This window comes from Trematomus bernacchii, unplaced genomic scaffold (genome assembly GCF_902827165.1).
Source record: "Trematomus bernacchii unplaced genomic scaffold, fTreBer1.1, whole genome shotgun sequence".
NCBI classification, from domain to species: Eukaryota; Metazoa; Chordata; class Actinopteri; order Perciformes; family Nototheniidae; genus Trematomus; species Trematomus bernacchii.
In genome coordinates, this window is record NW_022987648.1 from 2,434,072 (window position 1) to 2,449,051 (window position 14,980).

At 40.0% G+C, this 14,980-nt stretch overlaps 1 protein-coding gene across 1 annotated transcript in view; it reads left to right on the plus strand.

Moving 5' to 3' along the window:
* Positions 1-12,372, plus strand: part of LOC117485845 (inactive dipeptidyl peptidase 10-like) — a 96,866-nt gene extending 84,494 nt beyond the window's left edge. Inside the window, exons 19-26 of the mRNA XM_034134552.1 lie at positions 999-1,068; positions 1,183-1,377; positions 4,070-4,124; positions 4,214-4,313; positions 4,573-4,631; positions 7,733-7,805; positions 10,861-10,934; positions 12,235-12,372. Coding sequence (XP_033990443.1) covers positions 999-1,068; positions 1,183-1,377; positions 4,070-4,124; positions 4,214-4,313; positions 4,573-4,631; positions 7,733-7,805; positions 10,861-10,934; positions 12,235-12,372 — 764 coding nt within the window. The remainder of the gene's footprint in view (positions 1-998; positions 1,069-1,182; positions 1,378-4,069; positions 4,125-4,213; positions 4,314-4,572; positions 4,632-7,732; positions 7,806-10,860; positions 10,935-12,234) is intronic.
* Positions 12,373-14,980: the final 2,608 nt, after the last annotated feature.

Here is a 14,980-nt window from a genome sequence, read left to right on the forward strand (position 1 = left end):
CTCCCAACCCTGTCCATAGTTATATCACCTGTATAATATTTCTCATTCAGGTCATGGTGCTCTTGCAATAGTGTTGGCCTGAGGACAAAGCACTCATTTACTGGCTTCTTCACGTCTTCAGTCCTGTGCTCTCTGATATGTGACACGCTCACTTATCCTCAGCTGACGGTGCTGTACGGACCTCCCTGCTGCGCTGGTTCACACCAGTTAACACCTCACACACCCTGACTGCCTCTTTATTTCTCCGGCTCTCACATCACTGTGGCCAATAACCTGAAGTCCATATCAACATTCACATGTGACTCGTCTTCATTATAGAATATTCCTCTTAACTGAATGTTAAGCTATGAGTTAAACATGTGTTATATGTTAAACAGTGGAAACCTCTTACACTGATCATGACTGTATGATCACTATAAGTCGAGGATTATTGTAATCCATTTTTTTACCAAGGTTTATTTATCACAGCCATCCACTTGTATATTTATTACATAGTGATGAAATGAATTATTTCGCTTTTTACAACATGTTTAACCAAATCTTTCTCAAGTTACTACAGAAGTGAGATTACTGTAATATGTCTAATTCAAAAACACTGTAATACAACACAGTACTGTAAAATAAACAGTAAAAAATTTGAATTAAAAAAAGAATTAAGCTACAGCCTAAACAAAATGTGTTTAGTGCAGTAATGTCAGTTTATTAAAATAAGCTCCTAAGTAGTTTCATTGCATTTTTATTTTATTTTACCAGTCCTGAATATACACTTAGATGTCTATGACAAAATTCAACGAGAAAAATTGAAATTCCCCAATGACAAACCCAGCATCAACACTATACAATACAATAAGCAAAATATTCTATTCTCTTGTAGGATTTGTCCACAGCATTTTGATAAATGTGTGCCGCTGATCTGTGGTTCACTTAAAGCAGTTTCAACTGTTAAAGTCGACAGTGCACATGACATGATATTAAAACCATGAAATTGTGTTTTGCAGCCCTTCGTCTGGAGTTAATTGTCCCAATAGCTTTGGATGAATCCATGGAGCATCCACTTCTGCTGATTGTGTATGTCATTTTAAATTCATCGTTAAATAATGCAGATTAATGTGAATCATGTATTAAATTAAGATTGTTATGAATTATTGGGGTAAAGAAAAACAGTATCCATGTCCTCCACAGTGACAGCGCCCCCGGTGGCCAGGCGGTGAGCGAGCGCTTCTCTCTGGGCTGGGACTCAGTGCTGGTCAGCTCAGACAGCGTCATCGTGGCTCGTCTGGACGGCCGGGGCAGCGGCTTCCAGGGTCAGAGGGTCCTGCACGAGGTCCACCAGAGGCTGGGGACTGTGGATGTCCAGGACCAGATCACAGCTCTGGAGTAAGCTGTGGCTGTGGTCACTTAAGCAGAAGTTGTACGTTCTGTAAACTCTGATATTTTTAGGTTGCTTGATTTTTTTCCTGTAGTCCACCATATTGTAGCATTTTGTGCCAACATAGCTCAATTGGTTAGACTGAAGATCTAAAGGACCCTGGTTCAATCCTGGGTTTTGGCAGCCGGTCCTCTACTTTAGGGAACAAGTAGCTCAATCTTTATACTTGATAATAGGTTCTGAGTTGGTTGATCATTAGAACAAATATCTAAAGGTCCCTGGTTGGCCTAGGGTTCCACTTGCAATGAACTAACTTCTGGGGACAAGTTGCTCAACTGTAAAACAGAATGACTTCTACAGTAGGTTGCATGTTGGTAGATCATTATACCAAACATCCAATGGTCCTTTGTCAGGTTTCAGTATCAGGTATCTCAACAGTTACACTTGATGTCTCTAGGTTGGCTTGATTGTTAGATCTGCTCACACATAGCAGCCTGATTTGGGGTCTTTCGAAATTGTACTTATAGATTTCTCTTACACCTGCTCCTTAAACTGTGGATAAGGTTGTAAGATGCTTAGTGAAGTCCAAACTGATACCTAGTATTTCATATATGATCAGCCCTTATTGAGTCCTGGAGGGAAATGTTTGCCAAAGCACAAGGACTGAACAAAGATTAATAAATATATAAATAAAAAGGAAAATGAAGATAAAAATAACATAATAATGGTAAGAATAACAAAATCAGAAGGAATAAACCAAACTCTAGAGAGGATCTTTCATGTTTTTACGTTGCTTGAAGGCCACCGTAGTTCTCAGACATTTAAAACTTTGGAAACAAAGCCGTCACCTTCATTTTGTTGCTTTTTAGTTGTGTAATGGTACGTTTTTTGGGTTTGTAAGAGCATGTATAAAGACATGGATAAAAGGATAAAAATATGAAACACAGCATTTTAGCCTGTTTCCATAGTAGTCCGGGAGCCGTGGGGTTGAACCTTGTTTCATCTGATAACGTTTTTTTCTCTGCTGTTTCTTGTAGCTTGGGGGTACCTCTTCAAAATCCAAGAGGGTGCCCGGTGATATCCCTTGAGCATTTTCGGATATTAACCCCTTTATGCCCAAAATTCCCAAATCCCTGAAAAATAAGGATTTATGAGATTGCATGCAACATTCTCAAATGAAATGCAGAAATTGTCGACAACCTTTTACCAGCCCATACCATATCGGGATGTGACACTGTAGCATCTTACTATGGGTTGGGAAAAGGCTCTGTCATCAAAGTCCTGAAAGCTGGGTACCAACTATCAGCCATTGGCAACATGGATGCACCATTCCAGCAAGTCCTCGACCAAGCCACTGCCTTCATCTCAGCCTGTTATGGCTACTTGTCTGGGGGGGAAAGAATGGAAAAGGACTTATGTCTGCTCCAAACCTTGCTGCTGCACCAACAAATGAAGCCTTCATTGAGAATGCTAAGAGGGCCCACTTTCAGGCAATGTTGTGGTGAAATCTCAATGTAAACCTGCTGCCAGCACTGAACCCAGAGGAATTTGGATGAAAAAAAGATACGTGTAACAGGTCACTGATCCCAACCCATCTACCAGAAGATGCCAAACTTGTCCCAGATTACATTTTGGAGATGATCAGGTGTGGCTGCAAGAGTGAGACCCCTTGCAACTCCAATCATTGCAGTTGTAAAGTGCATGGTTTGCCATGCACAATGTTCTGTGCATGTTTCAGGGTGGGATGCTCAAGATCCTAAGACTAGATGATCATCAGCAATATTTGTAATGTGTCATTTCTATATGATAATGAGCAAAGTGTTATCCAACAATCTGCTTGCCTTTCCTTTTTGTTGTTGGTAATAAACGCCACGCATTGTCTTTGCATAATTCACTGCACTACAAAAGTATGTTTTGCTGGGTCAGCTTGAAAGGGTTAATATTAAATAATTTAGAATACAAGGCACTGTATGAATGTAAACATTGGGGAAGGCAAATGTGATGCATTTGATTTGAATATATTTCAATATTATTGCATGAAATCTCATAAATCCTGATTTTTCTGGGATTTTGGCGTTTTGGCCATGTAGGGGTCAATATCCGAAAATGCTCAAGGGATATCACCGGGCACCCTCCTGTATTTTAAAGAGGTCCTCCAAGCTACAAGAAACAGCAGAAAAAACAACTTTATCAGACGAAACAAGGTTCATCCAAAAATCGGGCTTTGGCTCCCGGACTATAGAGCTTTCTGCCCTATGTGAATCAAATTGTTAATATGACTGTTTGTATCAGGCTTCTTTAACTGACAAATTACTCACTTTCAGTTTTCATTATCTTTTAAGCTGGTAAATGCAAATTGTGTAAACAAATCTTAAAAAATAGACAAATAGGTCCATTGACTGTAACAACATATATCGAGGTTGTTTGAACCTCCAGGAATGGCATCAGAATGATGGTCAGGCAAAGTTCCTGGACATCTACATAACTTTCATTTTAGAACTTTATTTGAGCTTTAACAGGACATGTTAATTAAAAGGTTAATGAACATCTCAATATTTAGAAGGAAGACACTTCTTTGGCATACTATGTACTATGATTCAGATGAATTTGTAAAGCCAAGGACAATCTTTTACTATGTGGTCTCATTAGGAATTGTTCTCTTTATCTTTGCTATGTAGTTAACCCTCTCAACATTTGTAGGCACTTGGTCAGACTTCCCTATATCGATCGCAACAGAGTTGGAGTATATGGAAAGGTAACACTACCTTTCTATCTAATTGCTAAATAACCACATACAATGTATGATGTTTCTTTGTTAAAGCAGCTGTCTTGTGTTTGCTCCAGGCGTACGGAGGGTATCTGTCCTCCCTCCTGCTCCTCTCACACAGCTCCATGTTCCAGTGTGGCATCGCTGTGGCTCCCATCACCAACTGGAGACTCTACGGTATATCAGACCTCCTTACAGTTTAACAAAGATTACAACACGTTGCTGAATCCATGTTTCAAGGGAATACATATTTTCTCCCTGTTAATGTTTGTTTGAAATGTATCACAAATAAATGTATAATCAAAGTGAGAAGAAGTCTGCTTAGTAGAGACTGGGGTTGGTGCAAGGATAGATACTGCTGTTGACATGGAGTGAAGGTATAGTGAAGGAATTACAACAGCACTGCTCACAATGTGTCCGTTTTCTTTTCATAAAGGGTCGGCCCACACTGAGAAATACTTTGGCTTCCCAGCGAGAGACGATCACAAATACCAAGTAAGAACGTGCTACTATTTCCACAAAAGCATAAGTGCTTCATGTCGAGTAAACAGATAGAATGCATTCATCTATTCATTCTTCTCTCTGCTTGAATGGGACGTGTTCAGAACTCACACAATGTACTCCCAACATCTGAATGCAAACTAGACTGGTGTAAACACTTTATCATAGCATTCAACATGTAAATGAGACGCAGGAGATGATATAATGTGTGAGACCAGCACAAAGCAGGGGGTCTGGAGCGATTTCATGCACACCTGTTATTTTCATTCATATGAGGGGTATTGTGCAGAGAGGGGGGAGTGAACCTTGCAGAGTGGTGTTCTTTCTCCTCTCAGACACTCACATTTCCTGTATCATGCCTCTGGAACAGGTCGCTTTCACACCAAGTACTTTGCCGTACTTAGTTCCCAGCACTTAGTTCCCCCATGGAACTAAAGAGCAGATCGCATTCACACCGGAATAAGTCCCTGAAGGAAAATTACGCAAATGAAGCCGCTGACGTCACTTCTTCTTCTTCTGCTTTGGGTTTACTGGCAGGCCGCAAACAACTTCACGGCGTATACTGCCACCCGTAGTCCCCGACCGGAAGTCCCCGGAGTTGGGGACTGCAGCTTCTACTGAAGCCTTCCGAGTAAATCGCCAGAACGCCGACACCTCCTCATCTCCACCGCTCCCATGTTTTTTTTTTTGTTGCCATAAGTTAGTCTCTCTCCGTTGGTGCGCTGGGCTAATGCTAATGCTAATAATGCTAATGCCAGCAAATACAATGGCGGCTTCACAAAACTTTTCAGGGTTTTACGGGGCGTGGTTTGCAATTCACCCAGCCAATCAGAAATTGGAACTTCTTTCTCCCTAGGAAAGTACCTGCTCTCTAGCAGGGACTGAAAAGGGGGGAAAAGTTCTCATGAACTAAGTACTCTTTTTGGTGTGAACGCAAAATCCCAGGAACTATCGGAACTAAAAGGGAAAAGTACTCCGGTGTGAAAGCGCCTCATGAGAGGATTATATTCTTCACCTTTCTGCTGAGAGAGGATTCTACTCTTCAACTTTCTGATAAGATGGGATGCTTCTCTTCACCTTTCTGCTAAGAGGGGATGCTTCTGTTCATCTTTCTGCTCGGTGGGCTCTAGCAGACAACCCTGCAGGACGAGCGAGGGCTTCCGAGGCTTCTATAATACAAGGTTCCAAAGAGTCTCATCTGAAGGGACAGATGCAGGCAAAAACAGCTTTCTCCCTGGAAAATGCTGCTCAAAAAGTTAAAAACATTATGAAAACGAGGTGTTTTCACTTGTAATAAATAAAGAAATCTGCCCGTAGGACAAGTGAACATTTGCTTCTTAAGATTTCTCGAAAGAAGATGGGATATTTAGATACATTAGATCTTGTAATCAGCTGGAAAGACTTATTTTGAACTATATTACCAGGATCAGGAAATGTTGTGCAGTATCTCTGGTTATATTGTTGTAACACAGTGATCAGAACACACAGTAATGGTCACCTTATGTAGTATGAAAACTAGGGATGCTCCGATCGATCGGTCACCGATCGAGATCTGCCGATACTCACTCTCTACCGATCGATCGGTGCTCTCTAAACATGCCGATCGCGAGGGCCGATCGCATCACGTAAAATACATGACACTTTTCTCTGTGCGCGGCAAAACAAGCTCGCCAAAATGGCTTCACCGGTCTGGCATTATTTTAAGGTGTCCGAAAAAGACAGTAAAATAGCGGTATGCAACGTGTGTGTGAAGCAGAAATCCTGCAGCTCCACCCGCTGTGACGGACCGGTGAGCGGAGCGAAACACACAAGAGTTAGACCTAACACACTTAGCTATTTGATCTACCTCTGGAACTAGCTAAACTAGTTATAAATATGTTTATTCTTCACTGTCGGCCTCACACATTACTGGATCAGCGAGCTGCATGAGACGATACTGACGGGCTGTCAGGAGAGGGAGAGCGGGGGAGAGAGAGGGGGAGAGAGAGAGGGAGAGAGAGGAAAAGAGAGCGCTTGCTCATTTCTCCCGTGTTATTATCCAAAGTGAATGTAAACTTGAATAATATACATAATTTGAATGTAATAATTAAGTTGATTGTTGTTTGTGGAAGCTCCAGTGAATGAGCCCCATTAACTGAGTTTTAAACATCACTTTAAATGGAAGATTTAAAGTGATGTTTAAATCTTCCATTTAGGCCCCCGCCCACTCGATCGGATCGGCGATCGGTATCGGCAGATACTGATTCTGGCGATCGGCGATCGGCGATCGGCCCCAAAATTGGCGATCGGAGCATCCCTAATGAAAACACAAGGCCAACTCAATAAATAACAACATCAATATTTAGTTAACGAGTAAAATGTTGTAATAAGCATCATCAATAAAATGTTAAAGGTGAAAAGTCATAAAAATGACAATTGAACTGAATACAAACCAAGGATAACAAAAACATGAATTCTAACATTCCTCATAAGTAAGCATTATCAATTATCAACAGTAAAATAACTGTTAACTGAAGTTTACTTAAGTATCAATTTGTACAGTACAGCACCTTTGATATACTTATTTTCCTTAGCATGCTAAGACTTATGGGTATTGTAGTATGAGGATTGTAGTCTGCTATATCAAACCTCAAAGCACATTCAATGATTTCTTACAAAGGGTGTTAAACGTTAAGCTTTAAATAATGCCAACAACATAAATCTATGTTCTCAATTAGATTTGAAAAACATGTTTTTTTATTATCAAATACAATTGGAAATTGGAATTTAAAGTCGACAAGTATTTTATTTGTACCTTTTTGGTTGGGGTCACACCAGAAAAAGGTGTGGTTCAGAGATGTCTGTCTGTGGTTGTTATGGTATGTTTCAAATGCATTGTCCACTGATAAAGAATTCCCCTGCTTTGTCAGTTGATGTGCTCTACACAGTACTGGAACTGATCTTGTTAACAGATTAGATTATTTGACCTGATACTCTTTGTTTACCCCCTTAATATAAGACCATAACTTGAGGTTTGCTTAGAGTAAATAAATGGGATGTTGTTAAGACAGTGTTTGGTCAGAGGAGGCTCACGGTCCTGTTCTCTGTCCCCACAGATCTCCAGTCTGCTCAGAAACAGCACAGCATCGAGCCCTCTGAACTTTCTGATCATCCACGGCACAGCAGATGGTGAGGTTCAATACAGCAGATAGGTGGATGTATATATAACGTGCAATAACGTGCTTTAACCAGTAGGTGTCCCATTCTATCAGCTGTGCACCGTTATGGCGTAAATACAGCCTAGCATTGGATCAAATATAAAAGTCAGCCGAATTAGTGTTGATACTGCAAGGAGACGTATTGTGTGAAAAGAAATGTAAGATGTTAATTGCTGATATATTTAAGATCCACGTCAAGTTTTCAGTTTTGGCGGCAGTTCCTGTTTGTCTAGAAGTCTTGTCATCAGGGCTCTATACATAGAGTTAACTACGGCAGATATGTCATATTTAATGCAGCCGAAACGTGTATTACAATGCCGTTATGTGATGACTTTCAAAGAGAAAAGCAAGCACACTCGGAATAATGTATTATTTAATTTTTTTATACAGTCTATGGTTGCTACAGAGGATTGTGGGTAATGTAATGTCTTCGGCCATCCAAAACTCATAGAAAACGACTTGTTTCTCAGAATTGAAGGGGAAAACGTGACAAAAGCATTGTACACTAAAACCTATCAATGTCGTTTAATTAACAAGGATAATCTGGTGTTTTTGAGTTGATGTGTAGTGGAGATATCACTGTCAAATCAATCGACAGTAAGGGGAATACTTACTTCCGGGTGTACAATTCTCCGTTATCCAATGGGAGTGGACGCTCACATTGCCTTTAACAGCCTCCGACACAAACGAATGCCGTGCTTCCCTGAGCGCCAAATACCGACGCCGATGGGAATACATTGCAATCAGTTGAAAGCTCTTTGCGTCTGTTTATGAAGCTGAAGGAGCCTAGGAGCGTCCCAACTGGACGCCACGGGACCCTGACCAAGCGTCGCTCCTGGACGCTTAGGGAGTGAGAGTGTGTTGTAATGGGACACATCGACGTCTGCACTCACAGTGCCACGGACTGTAGGCTACGTAATGTTACTTTGATACGGTTACTTAAGTTGTGGCAGATATTTAAGTAAGCTTTCTCAACGCTAATGTTATAATAGTCAGATTGCTCTGAAGATGGGAGGGGATATTCTATTCATTTTCACGTTCACACAGTCGGTGATTTTGGCCGACTGTATTTCCTTTATCCTGTAATATGACTTGATTGTTTTAAACTCTGCACACTGTTGTTATCAGCTGTTCCACCATGGTTGCTACCTCAACCTGTAATAGATTTATCCTTATTGAAACGGTCTGAGGACAAAGGATTTAACATGGACATTAAATAAATCAACAGGAGGTGGCGATATATGCTCCAAGTGGAAGCGATTCGCCATTAAAGCAAAGAAGAAGAAGAAGAACTCCGCACAATTGATCTCTTATCCTGGAACCTATCCTGCTCCGGAGCAGGCTAGCCGTTCAGCATAAGTTATCTAGCCCACTAAGAAGTGAACCAGCGTCGTAGGACCGGAAATCCCTGAAGTTAGCTCGCTAAACGAAAATCATGATTCGTAGTATAAACCCCTGGGGGGTATACTACGAATCTAGTTCAACATATCCTGGATATGTTTTGAGTTATCTGGTTGACTTAATCCAAAACAAACCCGCTCTCGCTAAACGGTCCTACGACGCTGGCTATCAACTCGATCGCTCAAGCCAGCCGTGTCCTATCTAGTTAGGTGCGCGTTCACATGAAAGGGGTGGTATTTGGAGCATTCGACCAATCTCAAACATGGAGAAGCGTACTGACAGCGCAGCGTCATACTTCCTGAATGAAAAGTGAACTTTAATATTAGACATATGAAGAAGTTAAACTTTAAACATCCTTGACTTAAACACTTTATCCAGGATAAAAGCCACATAGCTGCACCTGCAAGGTGAATACAGCTGGTAACAGAAAAAGCGTTTGAATGCGTACATTAACAGGTTTATGATATCACTGCCCCGTCTAAGACACGAGTGGATCTGACTTTAATTACATTTGACTCGAGTGCTTCGTCAACTTAAGGTGTTGCTTAAAATAATACTTCTGCATACAGTATGTGACACTGTGAGTGTTGCACGGCCAGATACGGCTCAAGAAGCTGACTCAGATAAGGAAATATATGATACATTATGATGTGATATGATATGAATGATAATGGGACACATCGACGTCTGCACTCACAGTGCCGCGGACTGTACTTAATGTTACTCTGATCCGGTTACTTATGTTGTGGCGGATATTTAATTAAGCTTTCTTAACATAATAGTATAATAATAGTATAATAGTTATAGGCTAATAGTCAGATTGATCTGAAGATGGGAGGGGATATTCTATTCATTTTCACGTTCATACAGTCGGTGATTTTGGCCGGCCGTCTTTCCTGCAACGGCAGTTTAAACTGTATTTCCTCCGCACACTGAGCTCTGATTGGTCAGCAGGCGGTGCTTTCACTGAGTTGATCTCTTATCCTGGAACCTATCCTGCTTCGGAGCAGACTAGGTTCCAGGATAAGTTACCGTGGAGATCTAGCCCGCTAAAAAGTGAACCAGCTTCGTAGGACCGGAAACCCCTGAAGTTAGCTTGCTAAACGGAAATCTTGCTTCGTAGTATAGGCCCCTGGTTAGCCGCTCAGCATAAGTTACCATGGAGATCTAGCCCGCTAAAAAGAGAACCAGCGTCGTAGGACCGGAAACCCCGAGTTTTCCCTGAAGTTAGCCCGCTAAGCGAAAATCCTGCTTCGTAGTACAGGCCTCTGGACTTTTGTTTTGTGGCATTCAATGTGTGTCTAACAGCATCTTAAAAATGACTGTTCTTGGCCTCCTGCCACTGTATTGGAAATTAAGAAAATATACCTAGTATGTTTTCTCTTACTATATGTATTTTAATCACTGTTAGGAATGCACATGCAGAAACATGTTTATGTACAATCAGGGTCTTTCTTTGCATTGGTTGGTGGAATGTGGAAAGCTAATGTAACATTACATTAGCTGGGCACGTTTTGCCCAACAATGCATTATCATTTACCTCCCAAATGTGGAAGTGTAATGGACTGAGAAGCTTTTGTGTCATGCTTGGTCACATTCTTATTTCAGTTTTCTGTCTCTTCCAGCCACCGTTCATTTCCAGCATTCTGCTGAGCTGGTCAAACTGCTGTCAGCGTTAAATGTGAACTACACTCTCCAGGTGACTGCTGCTTTCTTCTCTGAGGGACATCATGTTACGAACAAGAGACACTGTACTGTTGTGTTATTGGTTTGAACATTTTATACTCATTTAGTTATTGTACAGACAACACTTAACATTTTGAGAAATGTGGCGCCTTAAACATCTGCAAAAAAAAACAAGAATAGAGATCTGAACATATATTGGAGTGGAACTTTCACAAATGTCACAGACACTTCTCCCTGATACTGACCGTTTCACTCTGAGTTAGATGTAAAGATCGATAGCATTCCCATGCTTTTACAGGGAGTATATTTTTGGAGACTGCAGCCACTTCGCTAAACAAAGCAAACAAACTGGGGTCAGGAAATAATATATAGTCAGCCCGGCTCTGTCCAAAGGTAACATACACTGCGACAGGCCACTTCCTGTAGTCTATGCTGGTAGCCAGGCAACTGTTTTTGGCCAAGAAACATTTTGATCTGTTTTTGTTAAGATTAAACAAACAAGACATAGACCTTATATTTTATGTCAAGAACTTTAGATGTTATTCCCTTTGGACAGGAAGTGAACCTAGTCACCGTCCCTTCCTCCATTGCTGTGTGTACTACCTTTTTAAAGCCCTAAATGTAGCTAAGTATTTGTTTTTCCGTCTCTAACTTGATTTATAAATACCAACACATTTTTAGACTTACATGTTACATTAAACATTCATGAAGTGAAAACACATAATGAAAGGGTTAAAGTTCCAAACGAAAGCATGGATAACACCCAAACCGAACAACCTCCGTTAGTATATAAGCCATTTCCTAAAACACATCCTTCTTTATCATTAATTGTACTCTAAATGGGACCATATATTACTAAATGAACATTGTGCTGAATTGGAAAAGGATTTAAACTAGAAGTTGAGACCATTAAGTTGTCAGGAAAATGTTTTCTGTGGTAATCAATCAAGTAATAAGTAGTGACATTGTCTTATAGACTTCTATATAATCTGAGGTTTTTATATTCCACTAGTGGATCACCCCCTGCTGGCCATCAGAGAAAATGCAGGTTAAAGGCCTTTCATAGTTGCTTCCATTTTTTGACCTAGGGGTTGGGTCTTGCTTTGGACAGCTCAGCTAAGCTAATGAGATGGTTGACCAATTACAGATTTAGCATAGTGTCTTATTCTCAGAAACAAAGTGAATTTCCAAAATGAAGGATTCGTAAGCATTAAACTGCTGTGTGATGTCACTGTCACTGGCGTTTAGAATAAAAACAATTGAATAAATTGAAGAAGAACAATTGACAGTTATTTGTTTTTCCTGCTGCGTAGATTTTCCCAGATGAAGGCCACAGCATGGCCTCCAGCAGGAGCCAACACTACCTGCTGAACTCGGTGCTCACCTTCTTCAGGCGCTGCTTCAAGGAGAAGCAGGTCGTCGTCCCGCAGACGTCCAAAGAGTATGACTAACGTCCTGTGAAGAGACAGGTTTGTAAAGAACCAATGATTGTCATGAGCCAACAGAGAGAGGCTGTGATTTCCTGAAAGGCTGCTGTCTGTTAAAGCACTCCAGAAGCATTAGCATGTAGCATACGTAGCATTACGTTTGCTAGGACCTGTGTTCGGCTTCCAGTGAGGTCTTGTGAGATAGAAAATATGGATTTATTGTCACTGTAATAATTAGTACTTTAGATTGTACTTACTGTTTGTAATGTTTGAGCCATGTACTGAGTACAAATGTCAGGGAATCAAAGAAACGTGTATATTTATATTTTAAAATATTATTTTGGCTGACTGCTGTAACCTACTGTGACTATTTGTATTCACTGCAAACAAAAGACTTCACTTGGGGGGCCATATCACAACAAAATGTGCAGGTGCCTTCACATCTTTCCACCTTTCATGTATAATTAAATAATGAATTACGGATTACCAGAGCATCTGTTTCTTCAGTAACAGTTGAATGATTCCTTTTAAGACTAAAAACAATTGCCATATGGTGGTTTTCATCACTTTCAGGGAAACATTGTGAAACTTCTCTCCTTTGGGAATGAATTTTAATTTCTCTGAGGAAAGGTGGGGTGATTTAACAATAACTGCACTTTGAAGTGATTAAAAACCTGTCTGGAATCAGTCATATTAAAAGCCATATTAACCTGTTTATCAACTCGCTGATTCTTCACTTTGTTCTGTGGTATAAGCTGTGTGAACTCTATCCTCTTCAGTTGAGAGTAGTGTTGTGTGAAAATGAAGTTAACATGTTTTTTGCTAATCTGATCAATTAAAGCATGCTAACGCTGACATATAGGCATTTACAGGAACCAATAGGATGACAGAAAAAACTGGAACCGGTTCACAGTATTTTCTGCTGGCAAAGCTTCAAACAAACGAACAGCCGACAAACTACAACATGTAACCTTGTTCAAGGTTATACAAGCCAGTCAACCTTATCACACTGGCAGGTCCTGCTGTTTCAATAGTTGGAGCCCCTTTGTTTTTTAGACATTATTTGTTCATATTTGAGTATATTGGCACCATTAGAGTTATGGCGAAACAGATTTAGCTTTAGTTATTTTTACAATGTAAATAGTGGATTCTTCTGAAAACTTCCTCTACACGTTCTGAAGCGCCTTTTTTCTTTCATTTCTATGAAGATTTTCTCAGCTAATTTTCAATGAGCGTTGAGTTTTGTTACTCAGATTCATGCAGTATATTTGGTTCTCTTTCAACTGTTACGAGCTTCACTGTGGAGGCTTTTGTCTTTCTCTTTGTCCTGCTTTATGTCCATGTTTGCTACATATCTTACATCAGATTAGCCTTTATGCATATCAGATCAGAAACTTCATTGCAGTCACACAGAATGTCTCATGGATAAGTCCACTCAATATGCACTATTCTTCCACAATAACAGTTATTTTGAGTGTAAATGAGCGACTGGATTCTTCACTGTTAAATATCCAAGAATGTGAAAGTAAAAAGAGATTTCAAAGGTCACAAACTTGTTAATATTACCAATGTATTCTGTACAGAGTGCTTCACCAGACTTTTCTCAGCCCACACTGAGAAAACTGAAATGTCAACTCAAATGAAATGTATTATGTCAACAGATGTCACATGCGGTTAGGTGAAAGCAATAATATTAAGTGGTTATACAAAATTATTTAATTAAAGTCAACGTTTCAGTTTTTTCAGCGCAGATCATTTCCTGACCATGATCCTGTGCTGCTTGCACCTCTGCACTTGCTTGATTCTGTCCTATATTCTGACATTTGTATATTTGTGGAGCTTTATATGCTGAAATAAATTGTTAAACAAGACATGGTTGCATCTGTGTGTTGTTGTTTGCTGTTGTGCTTAGAGGACAAAGCAATAAAAAGGGAATTTCATTTCCATCCATATCTGATATAACACGCCCAATCTTGATTTAAAAGGGCTGATGGTGCAGCGGGACGTACAGCTTAGAGGAAGCAGCTGTGACATACATAATATCATATATAAATATATATATATATATATATATATATATATATATATATGTATACAGTCGCTTTCAAGGTGAATCTGCTGCAGTGTTGGTCAAATGACACCTAAAAACATGGATCTCAAGAAGGCACAAGAAGACACAAATAGGCTGAGTCCGAGTGGTGAAAAGTAACTAAGTACATTAACTAAAGTAGTGCACTTGAGTACACATTTAAGGTACTTGTCCTTAACCAGAGTATTTTCCTTTTATACTACTTTATACTTCTACTTTACTACATTTTGCAAGCCAATTTCGTACATTCATTTTGATTAGATTTTTACAATGTGGTATTAGTACTTGTAATCAAGTAAATAATCTGAGTACTTTTCCACCACTGCTGAGTCCTCAAAATATTTAAATAAAGAGAAACTTAACTGAAGAGATAACTAAAGGAGACAACACAAATATTTACAGAACAGGAAAGTAGAATCGAAATGTAGTCTTTAGCTATGACACCCCATGGTGACATCATGTCATATTGTCTCCTTTGAAAGTCTCTGGTGTCTGTGTTGACTAAGATCAGCACATCTCCACTCCAGCTCTGTGATCGACACA